The sequence below is a fragment of the Nomascus leucogenys genome, chromosome 7b (genome assembly GCF_006542625.1).
Source record: "Nomascus leucogenys isolate Asia chromosome 7b, Asia_NLE_v1, whole genome shotgun sequence".
Taxonomy (NCBI): Eukaryota; Metazoa; Chordata; class Mammalia; order Primates; family Hylobatidae; genus Nomascus; species Nomascus leucogenys.
The window spans coordinates 9,264,879-9,277,267 of record NC_044387.1 but is presented as its reverse complement, the minus strand read 5'-3'; the positions used below and the strand labels follow the sequence as shown (position 1 = coordinate 9,277,267).

The 12,389-nt window shown below is 57.5% G+C and overlaps 2 protein-coding genes across 3 annotated transcripts in view; one reads left to right on the top strand and one right to left on the bottom strand.

Moving 5' to 3' along the window:
* The window catches only part of L3MBTL2 (L3MBTL histone methyl-lysine binding protein 2), a 27,580-nt gene extending 24,855 nt beyond the window's left edge, over positions 1-2,725 (top strand). The window contains exons 16-17 of the mRNA XM_030815477.1: positions 995-1,111; positions 1,594-2,725. Of these exons, the coding sequence (XP_030671337.1) occupies positions 995-1,111; positions 1,594-1,706 (230 nt within the window). The 3' untranslated portion in view covers positions 1,707-2,725. The remainder of the gene's footprint in view (positions 1-994; positions 1,112-1,593) is intronic.
* CHADL (chondroadherin like) overlaps positions 1-12,389 on the bottom strand; it is a 25,045-nt gene extending 12,656 nt beyond the window's left edge. The window contains exons 1-6 of one of the 2 annotated variants that reach the window (XM_030815479.1): positions 12,275-12,389; positions 10,844-11,018; positions 8,587-10,284; positions 7,895-8,061; positions 6,325-6,523; positions 965-1,185 (exon numbers count right to left, since the gene is read on the bottom strand). In XM_030815479.1, the coding sequence (XP_030671339.1) occupies positions 1,159-1,185; positions 6,325-6,523; positions 7,895-8,061; positions 8,587-10,284; positions 10,844-11,018; positions 12,275-12,282 (2,274 nt within the window). In that variant the 5' untranslated portion in view covers positions 12,283-12,389 and the 3' untranslated portion in view covers positions 965-1,158. Of the gene's footprint in view, positions 1-964; positions 1,186-6,324; positions 6,524-7,894; positions 8,062-8,586; positions 10,285-10,843; positions 11,019-12,274 lie in introns of those variants that run through there. The other variant, XM_030815478.1, reaches the window with a different exon arrangement.

Sequence of the window (12,389 nt, the reverse complement as noted above, 5' to 3'; positions counted from 1 at the left end):
TCCAGCCTGGACGGAAGAGGGAAACTCCATCGCACCAAAAAAAAAAAAAAAAAAATTGTAATCCCATCACTTTGGGAGGCTGAGGTGGGCGGATCCCGTGGTCAGAAGTTTGGGACCAGCCTGACAACATGGTGAAACCATGTCTCTACTAAAAATACAAAAATTAGCCTGGCACAGTAGCACACGCCTGTAATCCCAGCTACTTGGGAGGCTGAGGCAGGAGAATCACTTGAACCAGGGAAGTGGAGGTTGCAGTGAGCTGAGATTGCACCATTGCACTCTAGCCTGGGCGACAGAGCAAGACTCCATCTCAAAAAAAAAGAAAAAAAAAAAATTGAGTTGAGGGTGTGGCATTTATCCAGCAGGCAGAGGCTCTGCACCATTCAAACAGTAGGGCCGGGAATGGTGCATGTTGTGGGAAGAAATCAACAATCAAAAGCGGGGGCCGAGTGTGATGGTTCACACCTGTAATCCCAGCACTTTGAGAGGCTGAGGTGGGAGGATCTCTTGAGCCCAGGAGTTTGAGACCAGCCTGGGCAACATAGCGAGACCCCAATTTAAAAAATTGTTTTAAGTAGCTGGGTATGGTGGCACAGGCCTATAGTCCTAGCTACTCAGGAGGCTAAGGTAGGAGGATTACCTGAGCCTGGGAAGTCAAGGCTGCAGTGAACTGGGATCACCCCAGTGTACTCCAACCTGGGTGACAGAGTGAGACCCTCTTCAAAAAATCCTTTTATTTAAAAAAAGATTTTAAAAAGCAGTTACAACCACGACTGCCTGGGGCTTGGTTTGAGGCAGGTGGTGGTATTACTTCCCATTGGAGAGAATCTGAGCTCAGGGCACACAGCCAATAAGATGTGTTGTCAGAGTTGGGAGTCCAGTGTTTCTGTCCCCAAACTGGCACTTTTCCCTCTGCCACGCTGCCTGACCTATCCCATAAAGCCTTACCTAAATACAACCCTAATGCTGAGTTTGAATCCATGTTTATTCAAAGGGAAAAGAATCCCGCCCACCAAGACGCGACCCCTCAGACAGGGGTCCAAGAAGCCCCTGCTGGAGGACGACCCTCAGGGTGCCAGGAAGATCTCGTCGGAGCCCGTTCCTGGCGAGAGTAAGAGCCACCGGGCTGGGTCAAGGCAGGACCAGCCTGCTCCATGCTCAGAGACGACCCCTCTCCTTCCCCACCTGGGCACAGAAGAGTAGAGTCAGGTTTCTTCGGCATTTTCTGGGCACCAAGCAGTCCTGTACCACTGGACCCAGAGTGTTTCCCAGACACGCCCCCAACTGTGAATGGAGCCGAGTCCCTCTCTAGCCCGGCCCCAGCCCCTCCTCCTCCTCTATCTCTACCCCTACCTCTAGTGCTTGGCAGAGTGGTGACAGATTGGTACATGGCAGTGTCGCTGGCATAGCCTGCCTGGCTTGGGGCCTTGGCCCTTTGCTGCTGCCACTGCCCTCCCAGAAGGGAATCTGGAGGGTGAAGGTGCATCCTAGGCCCCCATCTATAGGGAGCCAGGTCCCTTTCCCAGCTCCTCCGCCCCTACCCCTCCCAGAGTTATTTACTCGCGCACCCACCCGCCTCCCCTCCCTCTTCAGTCATTGCTGTGCGTGTGAAGGAAGAGCATCTAGACGCGGCCTCGCCTGACAAGGCTTCAAGTCCAGAGCTGCCTGTCTCCCTTGAGAACATCAAGCAGGAAACGGACAACTGAGCCTTCCTGCCTCCAGCCTGGCTTCTAGCTGGAAGCCAGCCTGGGGTTTCTCTACCACCACCACCATGCCTCCACCTGACTTTGGCTTGGAGATTGATCCTCTGTGTGTAAATTCTGCCCGGTGCTGGGAAGGCTGGACGGTGGAGGACCTGCTGGGGTCTCCTGGGACCCGCCTGTTGCCTCTGCCCTCCCCTGTGGAAAGGCCTATGTGATGGGCTGCCTGAGGCCCCCGAACTCATCTGTGAACCACCTTCTCTAGCCAGAGTTCCCACAGCTGGAACGCTAGCTGCCTGCTCTTCCTTAAGATGGCCTCCCCCCGACCCGCCATGGCCCTCAGTTGCCAGGGATGGGGCCACCCCTGTCACACTGTGGAAGACAAGACAGTGAACTCTGTCTGCCCGAACGAGTCATGTAAATTAAGTTCTAGAGCCGCTCTCTGAGCAGGATAAGGTCCCCTGACAGTGAGTTGTGTGGTGGGGGGCAGCCTCTGCCTCAAAAATTCGCCAAGCACAATGCCTCTCAGCCTCATGGGTTGGTCCTCTGCTCCTAGCTCCCCAGGGATGTTGGGGACCCAGCTTGTCTCGGCAGCTGAGAAGCAGTGACCAGGATGTGGATTTTGGCGACCTGTGTGGTGGCCTTGAGCTGCTTTCTGTGTTTGTGAGGACTGACTCCCAGTGCCTAAAGGAAGTGCCCCTGGGGAGGAGGTTGGGAGGAAGATGGCCTGAGTGTGCACTCTGGCTCTGCTACCTGCTCCTGAAGCCCCGCTAAAAATAATTCAGCCAAGATTCCTTCGTAGTTAAAGGGTCCAGTTCCGACTGGAGCCTCTGGAGAGCTGGGCTTGTATGCTCTTTTGGCCTTTTGTTCCTCCCTGAATGAAGAAGCCATGCCTGGAGGGGCCGTGAACACAGAACCCTCAGGACAAGGATGACAGAGCTGGAGGACACATCTAGCTGCCATTGCAACCTCACTGGGCTCCCCAGACTTTGTGTATGAGAAATTAAATCCCCTACTTGCTTGAGTCCCGTTTGTTAGATCTCTATTCCTTGCAGAGTGTGTTCTGACCCCGCCCCCCGCCACCTCATGGTATCGATTATGAAGGCCACGTGAGTCAAGACACGAGTGTGCAAGGCCGTAAAGAATAAATGTCGCCCGTCATCAGCTTGAGTTCCCTGTCTTAGCCACATGCTGTCATTATTTACGGTTGTGCCATTCTCCCCAAAGACTGAGTTCCCCAGAGATGGAGCCTGTGTCTGCCTGTCCGTAGTGCCTGGCATAGGCTGGCATAAAGGTGGCCTTGTGTGTGTGTGAAATGGGAATGTGCACATGACCATGTGTTGCTGGTGCCGAGAGGTCAACTTGATTTGTTGGAGATGGAAGTATTGATCTCTTGGGAATTTTTGCTCAATCCATGCAGTAACCTTGTGCCTCAGTTTGCCCTTGGAGGGAACTCAAGTTCTTGGAGTCTCAGCAGTGGGGCTGCTGGCAGGGAGGCATTTGCAAACCCCTCATTCCTGCTTCTGCCTGAGGACCCACAGGGGTTCCTGGTACAGGTGAGACCAAATCCAGACCCTTCAGGAACCTGCCCTGCCTCCCTCGTCCTTTATGGTCACCCAATCTAGCCCCTCTGCTGCAGGGAAAGGGATGCAAGGGAATTCCGTTGTACCAAGAGCCCCTACCCAGGTGCCCGGTTAAATAGGTATCTAAATGGCTCACTTCACCTTCACAGTAACCCTGTGCGGTACTGATGGGAAAAAGGCAGCCTCAGTACAGTTTAGTCATTTGGCTGCTTAAATTTACACCTGTTGTCGGGCGCGGTGGCTCACGCCTGTAATCCCAGCACTTTGGGAGGCCGAGGTGGGCGGATCACAAGGTCAGGAGATGGAGCCCATCCTGGCTAACATGATGAAACCCAGTCTCTACTAAAAATGCAAAAAATTACCCGGGCGTGGTGGCGGGCGCCTGTAGTCCCAGCTACTCGGGAAGCTGAGGCAGGAGAATGGCATGAACCCGGGAGGTGGAGCTTGCAGTGAGCCGAGATTGCGCCACCGCACCCCCAGCCTGGGCAACAGAGCGAGACTTCGTCTCAAAAAAAAAAAAAAAAAAATTTACACCTGTTAAGGACGGCAGTGGGGTTGAACCCAGGTTTGTCTGCCAGATGACCTAGTAGTAAGTCAGTCATGCAGCCTGCCCGAGCATCTTCTGGGTGCCAGACACCAAACTAGACACGGGCATCAAGGGAGACTGGCAGATGTCCATCCTTGTGCCTTCGGCAGGCGAGCATCTCCAGCCCGGAACAATGCCAGTGCCTGAGCCTCAAGATAAGAGCCCGTACTGTGTGTGGGGGTGGGGACCGGGGGTGTCTTCCCCTTTTAACTAAAGCCCTGACCTGGAAGTGGACTCATCGGAGCTTCCACTCCTGAACCCAGCTCCGCTTCTACATGAGCCTCCCGGGGCTGACGCAGGGAGAAAGCACTGCTGCCGTTCCCCAGTCGCACATGTGACTGCCAACTGAGATTAGTATTGCTGTCATCAACGATAGTTCCGGGTCTGGCTTCTAACGCAGAACTTGCTTACCTTCACCTTGGGGTCTTCTCAGGAGTTCCTTCCCGGCTCCCAGCCAGAAATTAGCAACACTTTATAGACTGACTTGTGCCCATCCCAAAAGACTGGAGCCCTAACCCCAGTACCTAAGAGTATGACCTTACTTGGAAATAGATTCCTTACAGAAGTAATGAAGTAAAATGACATCATTAGGTTGGGCCCTAATCTAATAGGCTGTTATCTTTATAAAAAGGGGAAATTTGGCTGGGCGCAATGGCTCACACCTGTAATCCCAGCACTTTGGGAGGCTGGGGCAGGTGGATCACCTGAGGTCAGGAGTTCGAGACCAGCCTGACCAACATGGTAAAACCCCTTCTCTACTAAAAATACAAAAGTTAGCCAGGCGTGGTGGCACGCACCTGTAATCTCAGCTACTTGGGAGGCTGAGGCAGGAGAATCAGTTGAACCCAGGAGGCAGAGGTTGCAGTGAGCCAAGACTGTGCCATTGCACTCTAGCCTGGGCAACAAGAGCAAAATTCCGTCTCAGAAAAAAAAAGGGGGGGGGTGGGAATTTGGGCAGAGACAGATTATAGAGGGAAGATGATGACACACAACATCACAACATCATGTGAAGGTGGGGACAGAGATGAGATTATGCTGCCACAGATCAGGGAGCATATGGGACCACCAGAAGCTGGAAGAGGCAAGGGGGACCCTTCCACTACCGGTTCCAGAGAGCATGCCCCTGCCAACACCTCAACGGCTGACCCCTAGCCTACAGAAGCTCTGCTGTTCTAAGCCACCCAGCTCCTAGCATTTTGTTGTGGCAGTCCTAGGGGACGAATACAAACACCAACTAATGGCCCCAGGAATCCCAGATGTTCAAAATGCAGGTCCAGGGGAGATAGAGCCCTCTCCCCACCTTCCCAGGCCCCACTCTATTCTCACTTTCCCTCGAAGGACTGCCTCTCCCCTTTGGACACCTCCATGGCCTTACAGGCAGTGGTTCCTACATACGGTGGTGCCTGTATCTTGTGCACCCTTCTGATATGCTGTGAGTTTGCTACAACTGAGGGGTCAAGCTGGGACTAGATATGTCAGGATGGTGAATGTACTATCAAGTGGGGTCCAACCTATGGCTGGCAGGTGGTGGGAGGCAGAGCCAATGATGCACCTGCACTTCCACTCTCCCCATCCCTGGGATCCTGGGATGAGGGAGACCCCTTAAGTCAGGCTGGGACATTTTTAAGTCAACAGTGATCCAGCAAATATAGAAACAGCAGGACTGATTTTAGGGACACATCTGGACCAGCACACTGTGGCTTATAGGAAAGGCCACTGTCTCACAGCAGGAGCAAATGGTCATTGCTTGCAAACCCACCCTGGGTCTAGCCCACAGGTGGGGGCAGGGAGGAGGGGAGAATGGGAGGATGGACATTATTATTATTATTATTATTATTATTATTATTATTATTATTATTGAGACGGAGTCTCACTCTATGGCCAGGCTGGAGTGCAGTGGTGCGATCTCTGCTCACTGTGACCTCTGCCTCCCGGGTTCAAGCGATTCTCCTGCCTCAGCCTCCCAAGTAGCTGGAACTACAGGTGCACGCCACCACACCCAGCTAATTTTTTTTTTTTTTTGAGACAGAGTTTTTTTGCGTCTTGCTCTGTCGCCCAGGCTGCAGTGCAGTAGCGAGATCTCCGCTCACTGCAAGCTCCACCTCCTGAGCTCACGCCATTCTCCTGCCTCAGCCTCCCAAGTAGCTGGGACTACAAGCACCTGCCACCATGCCCGGCTAATTTTTTTGTATTTTCAGTAGAGACGGGGTTTCACCGTGTTGGGCAGGATGGTCTCGATCTCCTGACCTCGTGATCTGCACGCCTTGGCCTCCCAAAGTGCTGGGATTACAGGCATGAGCTACCGCGCCCGGCGTCGGAAGGACATTATTGAACTGACCCAACCGGGTCATTGCCCAGCTCTGGAACCAAGCCAAGTCAGGCTCCTGCTTCCTGGGGACTTTGGAACCTGGCCCACCACCCACCGAGGCCTCACCCCTCCTGCCCCATGGCCAACCTTATCTGCTCCACGCTGTCTTCCTTTGATGGGTGTTCTCCTGGCACTGGGCCTGGAGGCTGGTGTCCGCTTGGCCTTTCCGGCAGCCCAGCCCGGGCAGGCTTCAAAGACAGCAGCTGCAGCCTTCACCCTCTGGCCATGGGCACTGGGAGGGGTGGTGCAGGTGGCCCCCACCCGCAGGTTCAGCCCAGTAAGCCACCTGAAGAGAAGAGAGAGCTGGGGAGCTGGCTGCGCTGATTCTGCTCCAGTGGCCGGGAGCAGGTGGGCAATGGGTGTGGGGCAGGGTTGGTGCAGAAGGCAGCACAAGGCCACAGGCAGTGTGCATTTGGGAGTGGTGGAGCCTATAGGTGACAGCAGGCTCTGCTGAGAACCTTGGCGGCTCACCAATTATGTGACCTACAAGCCACTTCAAGCCTCTGATCCCTTCTTTGTAAAAAGGGGATAATAATAGTAATAATAAACAGTTAGAGGGCTTACAACGTAGCAGACACTGTTCAAATCAATTTATGCCTGTAATCCCAGCACTTTGGGAGGCCGAGGCAGGTGGATCACGAGGTCAGGAGATCGAGACCATCCTGGCTAACACGGTGAAACCCCGTCTCTACTAAAAATACAAAAAATTAGCCGGGCTCGGTGGCAGGCACCTGTAGTCCCAGCTACTCGCGAGGCTGAGGCAGGAGAATGGCGTGAACCCGGGAGGCAGAACTTGCAGTGAGCCAAGATCATGCCACTGCAGTCCAGCCTGGGTGAAAGAGCGAGACTCCGTCTCAAAAAAAAAAAAAAAAAGAAATCAACTTATGTATGCTAATTTCATTCTTACAACAACCATCATGAGGTTAGATACTACATCCCCCCTTTTTACAGATGGGCAGGAAAGGCTATGCGGCTTGCAGAGTTAGTTAGTAAAATAGCAGAGCCAGGACTGGAGCCCAGGTCTGCAAGACTCCAGGCTTCTTGTGACTTTTTCTTTTTTTTTGAGATGGAGTCTCACTCTGTCGCCCAGGCTGGAGTGAAGTGGCACGATCTTGGCTCACAGCAACCTCTACCTCCCAGGTTCAAGCGATTCTCCTGCCTCAGCCTCCCAAGTAGCTGGGATTACAGGCACCCACTACAATGCCCAGCTAATTTTTGTATTTTTAGTAGAGACAAGAGTTTCACCATGTTGGCCAGGCTAGTCTCAAACTCCTGACCTCAGGTGATCAGACTGCGTTGGCCTCCCAAAGTGCTGGGATTACAGGTGCGAGCCACCATCCCCCACCTCTTGTGACTTTCTTATGTAATTATGTAAAGTGGCCTCACCTATGTATTAGGTCCCAGCCTGCTAGGCAGAGCAGATACCATGCCCACTTTATGGATGATAAAATCAAGGCTCAGAGAAGTCCCCCTCAACATCCGCAGGAAGGGTAACTGACCCTGGAAAAGGGTTATACATGCCTGGCACTCGCAGGACCCGCCCCTCCCCACAAGCTGCTCGGATGGGCATGGACATCGTGTGCCCGGGGAGATGACAGGGGCTTGACTGAGAGTGGCTGGGTGGTCTTTGGCTGGAGGTCTAGGTGGGGGTGCCCACCTGTGCAGCGGAAGCAGCTGGCAGTCACAGTGGAAGGGATTACTACTGAGGTCGATGAGCTCCAGCTGGCTGAGACTGGGCAGGGCGGGCAGGGCCCGAAGCTGGTTCTTCTGCAGGTGCAGGCTCTGGAGCCCAGGCCCCAGGCCTGAAAAGGCCCCAGGAGAAATCTGCAAGGAGTTGCCAGGCCCCAGTGTGAGCTCCTGGCAGACCTGTCCCATCCCCAAGTCTGGAAGGGAGCCCCATCTTCCCTCAGCAGAAGAGAAGCTGGAGAGCCCAAGATGGTCCAGCCAGGAAGTGCAGTGCTGGGTCAAAGCCCAGGCTGGTCCGATGTCAAAACACTTGCTCTGTCCAAGTCACCCAGATGCCCAGTTCATGGTCCACCCCACCACCTAATAATGGCAAAACCTCTTGGGGGCTCTCAATATGTACAAACAGTAGATGACCCCATGGTCCCAAATTCCTCCCTCCTCTATGCTCCAGCAATGCCCTCCTGTGCAGGCACCGTGTGTGGCCTGGGTTCTGCCTGGACTGTCACTCACACCGGCAGGGGCAGTCCTGGTTTATCTCAGGGTCTCCGTGCCCAGCCTGAGACCTGGCACCAAGGGGCTGGCAAATGCTTGTTGAGCGAATGCACGCTGCCTGTGGCCTTGTGCCGCCTCCTGCACCAACCCCGTCACATGCCCAGTGCCCACCTGCTCCAGGCCACTGCTGTTCAGGAAGAGGTGCTGCAGCGACCTGCCCACAGGCTGGAAGGCTCCGTCACGCAAGGCCCTGAGTGGGTTGCCCGAGAGCTGCAGCTCCAGGAGGGCAGGCAGCCCCTCCAAGGCCCCAGTGGGCACCTCTCGCAGCTGATTCCTGTCCAGGTGCAGCTTCTCCAGCTCTCGAGCTGGGCCCAGCGCCCCAAGGGACACTTCGGTGATGCGGTTTCCACTCAGGTAGACCCAGCGCAAGGCCCGTGTTCCCCCCAGGTCCCCAGGTGCCAGGCGGTCCACAGCGTTGTCCTGCAGGTGCAGGGAGAAGAGGCTGGGCAGGGCGCGCAGGGCAGCCCCTGGCACCTGCAGGAAACGGTTGCGCTCTAGGTACAGGTAGCCGAGGCGGGGGGCCCCTTCAAGGGCAGCAGCGCTGAGGTCTGCGAGCTGGTTGTCGGAGAGGTACAGGTAGATCAGGCGGCCCAGCCCGTCCAGGGCGCCCGCCTCCAGCTCCGCGATGCCGCAGTGCTGCAGGTGTAGCGACACCAGGTGGCCCAGGCCGGGGAAGGCCGCTCGGGGCACCGAGGGGAAGTGGTTCCGCCTCAGGTCCAGGAGCTGGGTGTCGTTGGGGAAGCCGCGGGGCACCGCCTGCAGGCCGCAGCCCTCGCAGCTGCTGTGCCGGGACTCGGGGACGCACACGCAGGCGCGAGGGCAAGGCGCGACTGCCCGCTCCTCCACGGGGCCGCGCGGAGGGGCGCGGGGCCCGGCCACAGCCCGCTCCTCCTGCTCTTCCTCTTCCTGCGCCGCGTCCTCAGTGCAGCGCAGGTCCCAGGGCCGGAGGGCGTCCAGAGCCTCGCCCCGCAGGCGCCGCGGCCCCTGGCACGCGCCGTCCGAGCGCACGCGCGCACGCACCAGCCACTCGAGTAGGGGCCGCGCCTGGCAGCCGCACCACAGCGGATTCCCCTGCAGCCGCAGCCGGCGCAGCTGGCCTGGGCCCTGCAGCGGGGGCAGGGTGTCTAGCTGGTTCCCGCGGAGGTCGAGGGTGTGCAGGCGCGGACAGTGCGCGAAGGCCCTGGGACCCAGGGCCTGCAGGGCCCCACCGTCCAGCAGCAGCTCCCGCAGGCCGGGCAGCGCCAGACCGTCTTCCTCGCCCGCGTAGGTGAGCGGGTTGTGGCCCAGCTCCAGACGGGCCAGGCCGCGGGCCTGGGACAAGGCGGGCCCGGGCAGAGCCTGGAGCTCGTTGTGATGCAGGCTGAGCCGTCTGAGGGCGGGCAGGCCAGCCAGGGCCTCGGGAGCCAGCACGCTGAGCGCGTTGTGCGACAGCCGCAGCCAGCGGACGCGCAGTAGCCCCTGGAAGGCCATGGCGGGCAGGTAAACCAGGGCGTTGTGGGCCAGGTTTAGCGTGGCCAGCGCACCGAGTGCCCCGAACGTCCCCGGCCGCAGCTCCTCCAGTGCGTTCCCCTCCAGCTCCAGCCGCCGCAGTGAGCCCAGCCCGTCCAGCGCCTCCTGGGGCAGCTCACGCAGGTGGTTGGAGGCCAGGTTGAGCAGGAGCAGGCGGCCCAGGCCACGGAAGGCGCCCTCGGCCACCAGCTCCACCTGGCAGTGGCGCAGGTCCAGGTGTGTGAGGTGAGGCACGCCCTGGAAGGCGGCTGCGGGGATCACCTTCAGCAAATTGCCCTGCAGGTCCAGCCGCTGGGTCAGCTGGGGACGGCGAGGGGAAAGTGGGGCTGAGCTAGGTAGGGACCCCGCCTTTTGCAAGTGCTGCTCCTTCCCCGAAACACTCTTCTCTCCTGTCACCTTTCCCGTATTTCTCTTCATCTGACCCCTGACACCTCCTCCAGGAAGCCTTCCTCTCTAGTGCCCTGGGCATCACCCACTGTGGCACTTTTCACACTGTGCTGTCCCTGCCTCCTCGCTCGCTCTCCTCCACTAGCTGATGACTCCGCAGAGCAGAGACCACACCTCACCCTGCCACAGCCCCGCCTCTCCACCACAGGGTCTGCAGTGAATTCAGTATCGATCTGTGGGTCACCTACTTATTCCATTCACACAGTAAGGATTTTAAATAGATCATCTCCCTGTTACTGGTTTTTATTATTCCCATTTTACAGATGTGTAAACTGAGGCTCAAAGAGAAGTAATTTGCCAAGGTCTCCCGGGCAGGCGGTGGCAGATCTACTGGTGCCCAGCCCAGGCTCCTCCCTCTGGGTCCCCACCTTGCCCCACTGCCACTCTGTGCCCGTGCTCCTGCCCTGCTGACCTCAGGAATGGCGTCTGGCACCTCAGTGAGGTTCTGGTGCCGGCAGGCAACGTGTCGCCTGGAGTTGTCACAGATGCAGGCCTGTGGGCAGCGCTGGGCGGCGGCCTGCCTAGCTGGGCCCAGCAGCAGAAGTACAAGCGGCAGCACCAAGGAGACATGGGTGGAGCTCCGGGGCCTGGGACGGGAAGGAAGAGTCTGTTCTGCACAAGGGCTGAGGCCACATGCTGTCTCTCACTTAGTCCCAGCCATGGTGCAGCTCCTGCCCCGAAAACCCCTCAGAGCCTCCTCCTTTGGGCCCAGGAAAGTGCCAGCCACCCTGAGCCTCCCTGCCCCCCACCCCCCACGCAGTGGAGGTCCTATGATTAGTCCTGTTTTACATGGGAGGAAATTGAGGCTCAGAAAAGTGACCTGGTGAGTCCCTTTGCCTCTGCCCAATGGCTCAGTGAGGACTTGCTGACTGTGAGAATGACTCCAGTTCAGAGCATGTTCTCAGGCTGTGGTGAGGCTCCGGTCCAGGGTAGGCTCAGAAGCAGCCTGTCCTCAGACTGATATGATGCCAGCTCCCAGGTGGCAGGAGCATAATGGTGCCCACCGGAAGGGAGGGAGGCATCCAGTCCGGGTCCTTGAGCCTGTTTTTGTTTGTTTGTTTAAATAGAGACAAGCCTTGCTCTGTTGCCCAGGCCAGAGTCTGGAGTGCAGTGGAATGACTATGGCTCACTGCAGCCTTCACCTCCTGGGCTAAAGTGATCCTCTCACCTCAGCCTCTTGAGTAGCTGGGACTACAGGCACGCACCACCACGCCTGGCTAATTTTTTATTTATTTCTGGTAGAGACAGGGTCTCGCTATGTTGCCTGGGCTGGTCTTGAACTCCTGGCCTCAAGTGATTGCCCCACCTTGGCCTCCCAAAGCGCTAGGATGATAGGATCACCTCCCCTGCCCAGCTGGCCCCTCTGTTCTCAGCCTATGTCAGGCATGGCCTCTCCCCCATCGCTGGGCTGTTCCCCGGCCCCCAGGAGCCTCCCCCTTGCTGCTCACTGGACTGTCGTTTGTTTTGGAGTCTCCTTTGGGTCCCAGGCTCCAGCCCCTGCGTTGGAGTTGGTGGCTTCTTCAGAGCCTGTGGTGAAGGCTGTGCCTCAGGGCAGGCCAGGGAGGGGACCCATGGGGACAGATCGCTGAAGCGACAAGCATTCATAACACAGGGACCGCTGCTGGGCTCTCAGACAAGCCCCAGAGGACCAGTCCCTGGCAGCGGCCACATTGCCACATGTGTCTCAGAGCCCACCTTGGGAGAACCCCTTACTGGAGAACCCCAGGAAGTCCCCAGAGCCCCTGCCCGCCAGCCTCTCAGAGGCCCAGAGAGGGGCAGAGACTTACCTGAGGCCGCTCAGCTGCTCTGAACCCCCCTTGCAACATTGGGCCCAAAGACTCACCCCTCCATGCCGCCTGGAACTGCTGGTCCAGCCTGGAGGCGCAGCGCAGGGAAAGGCTGTCCCCGCCTGGCGGGAGCCCCCCTCCGCGGCCCGCAGGCCTGGCAGCTGGGACAGG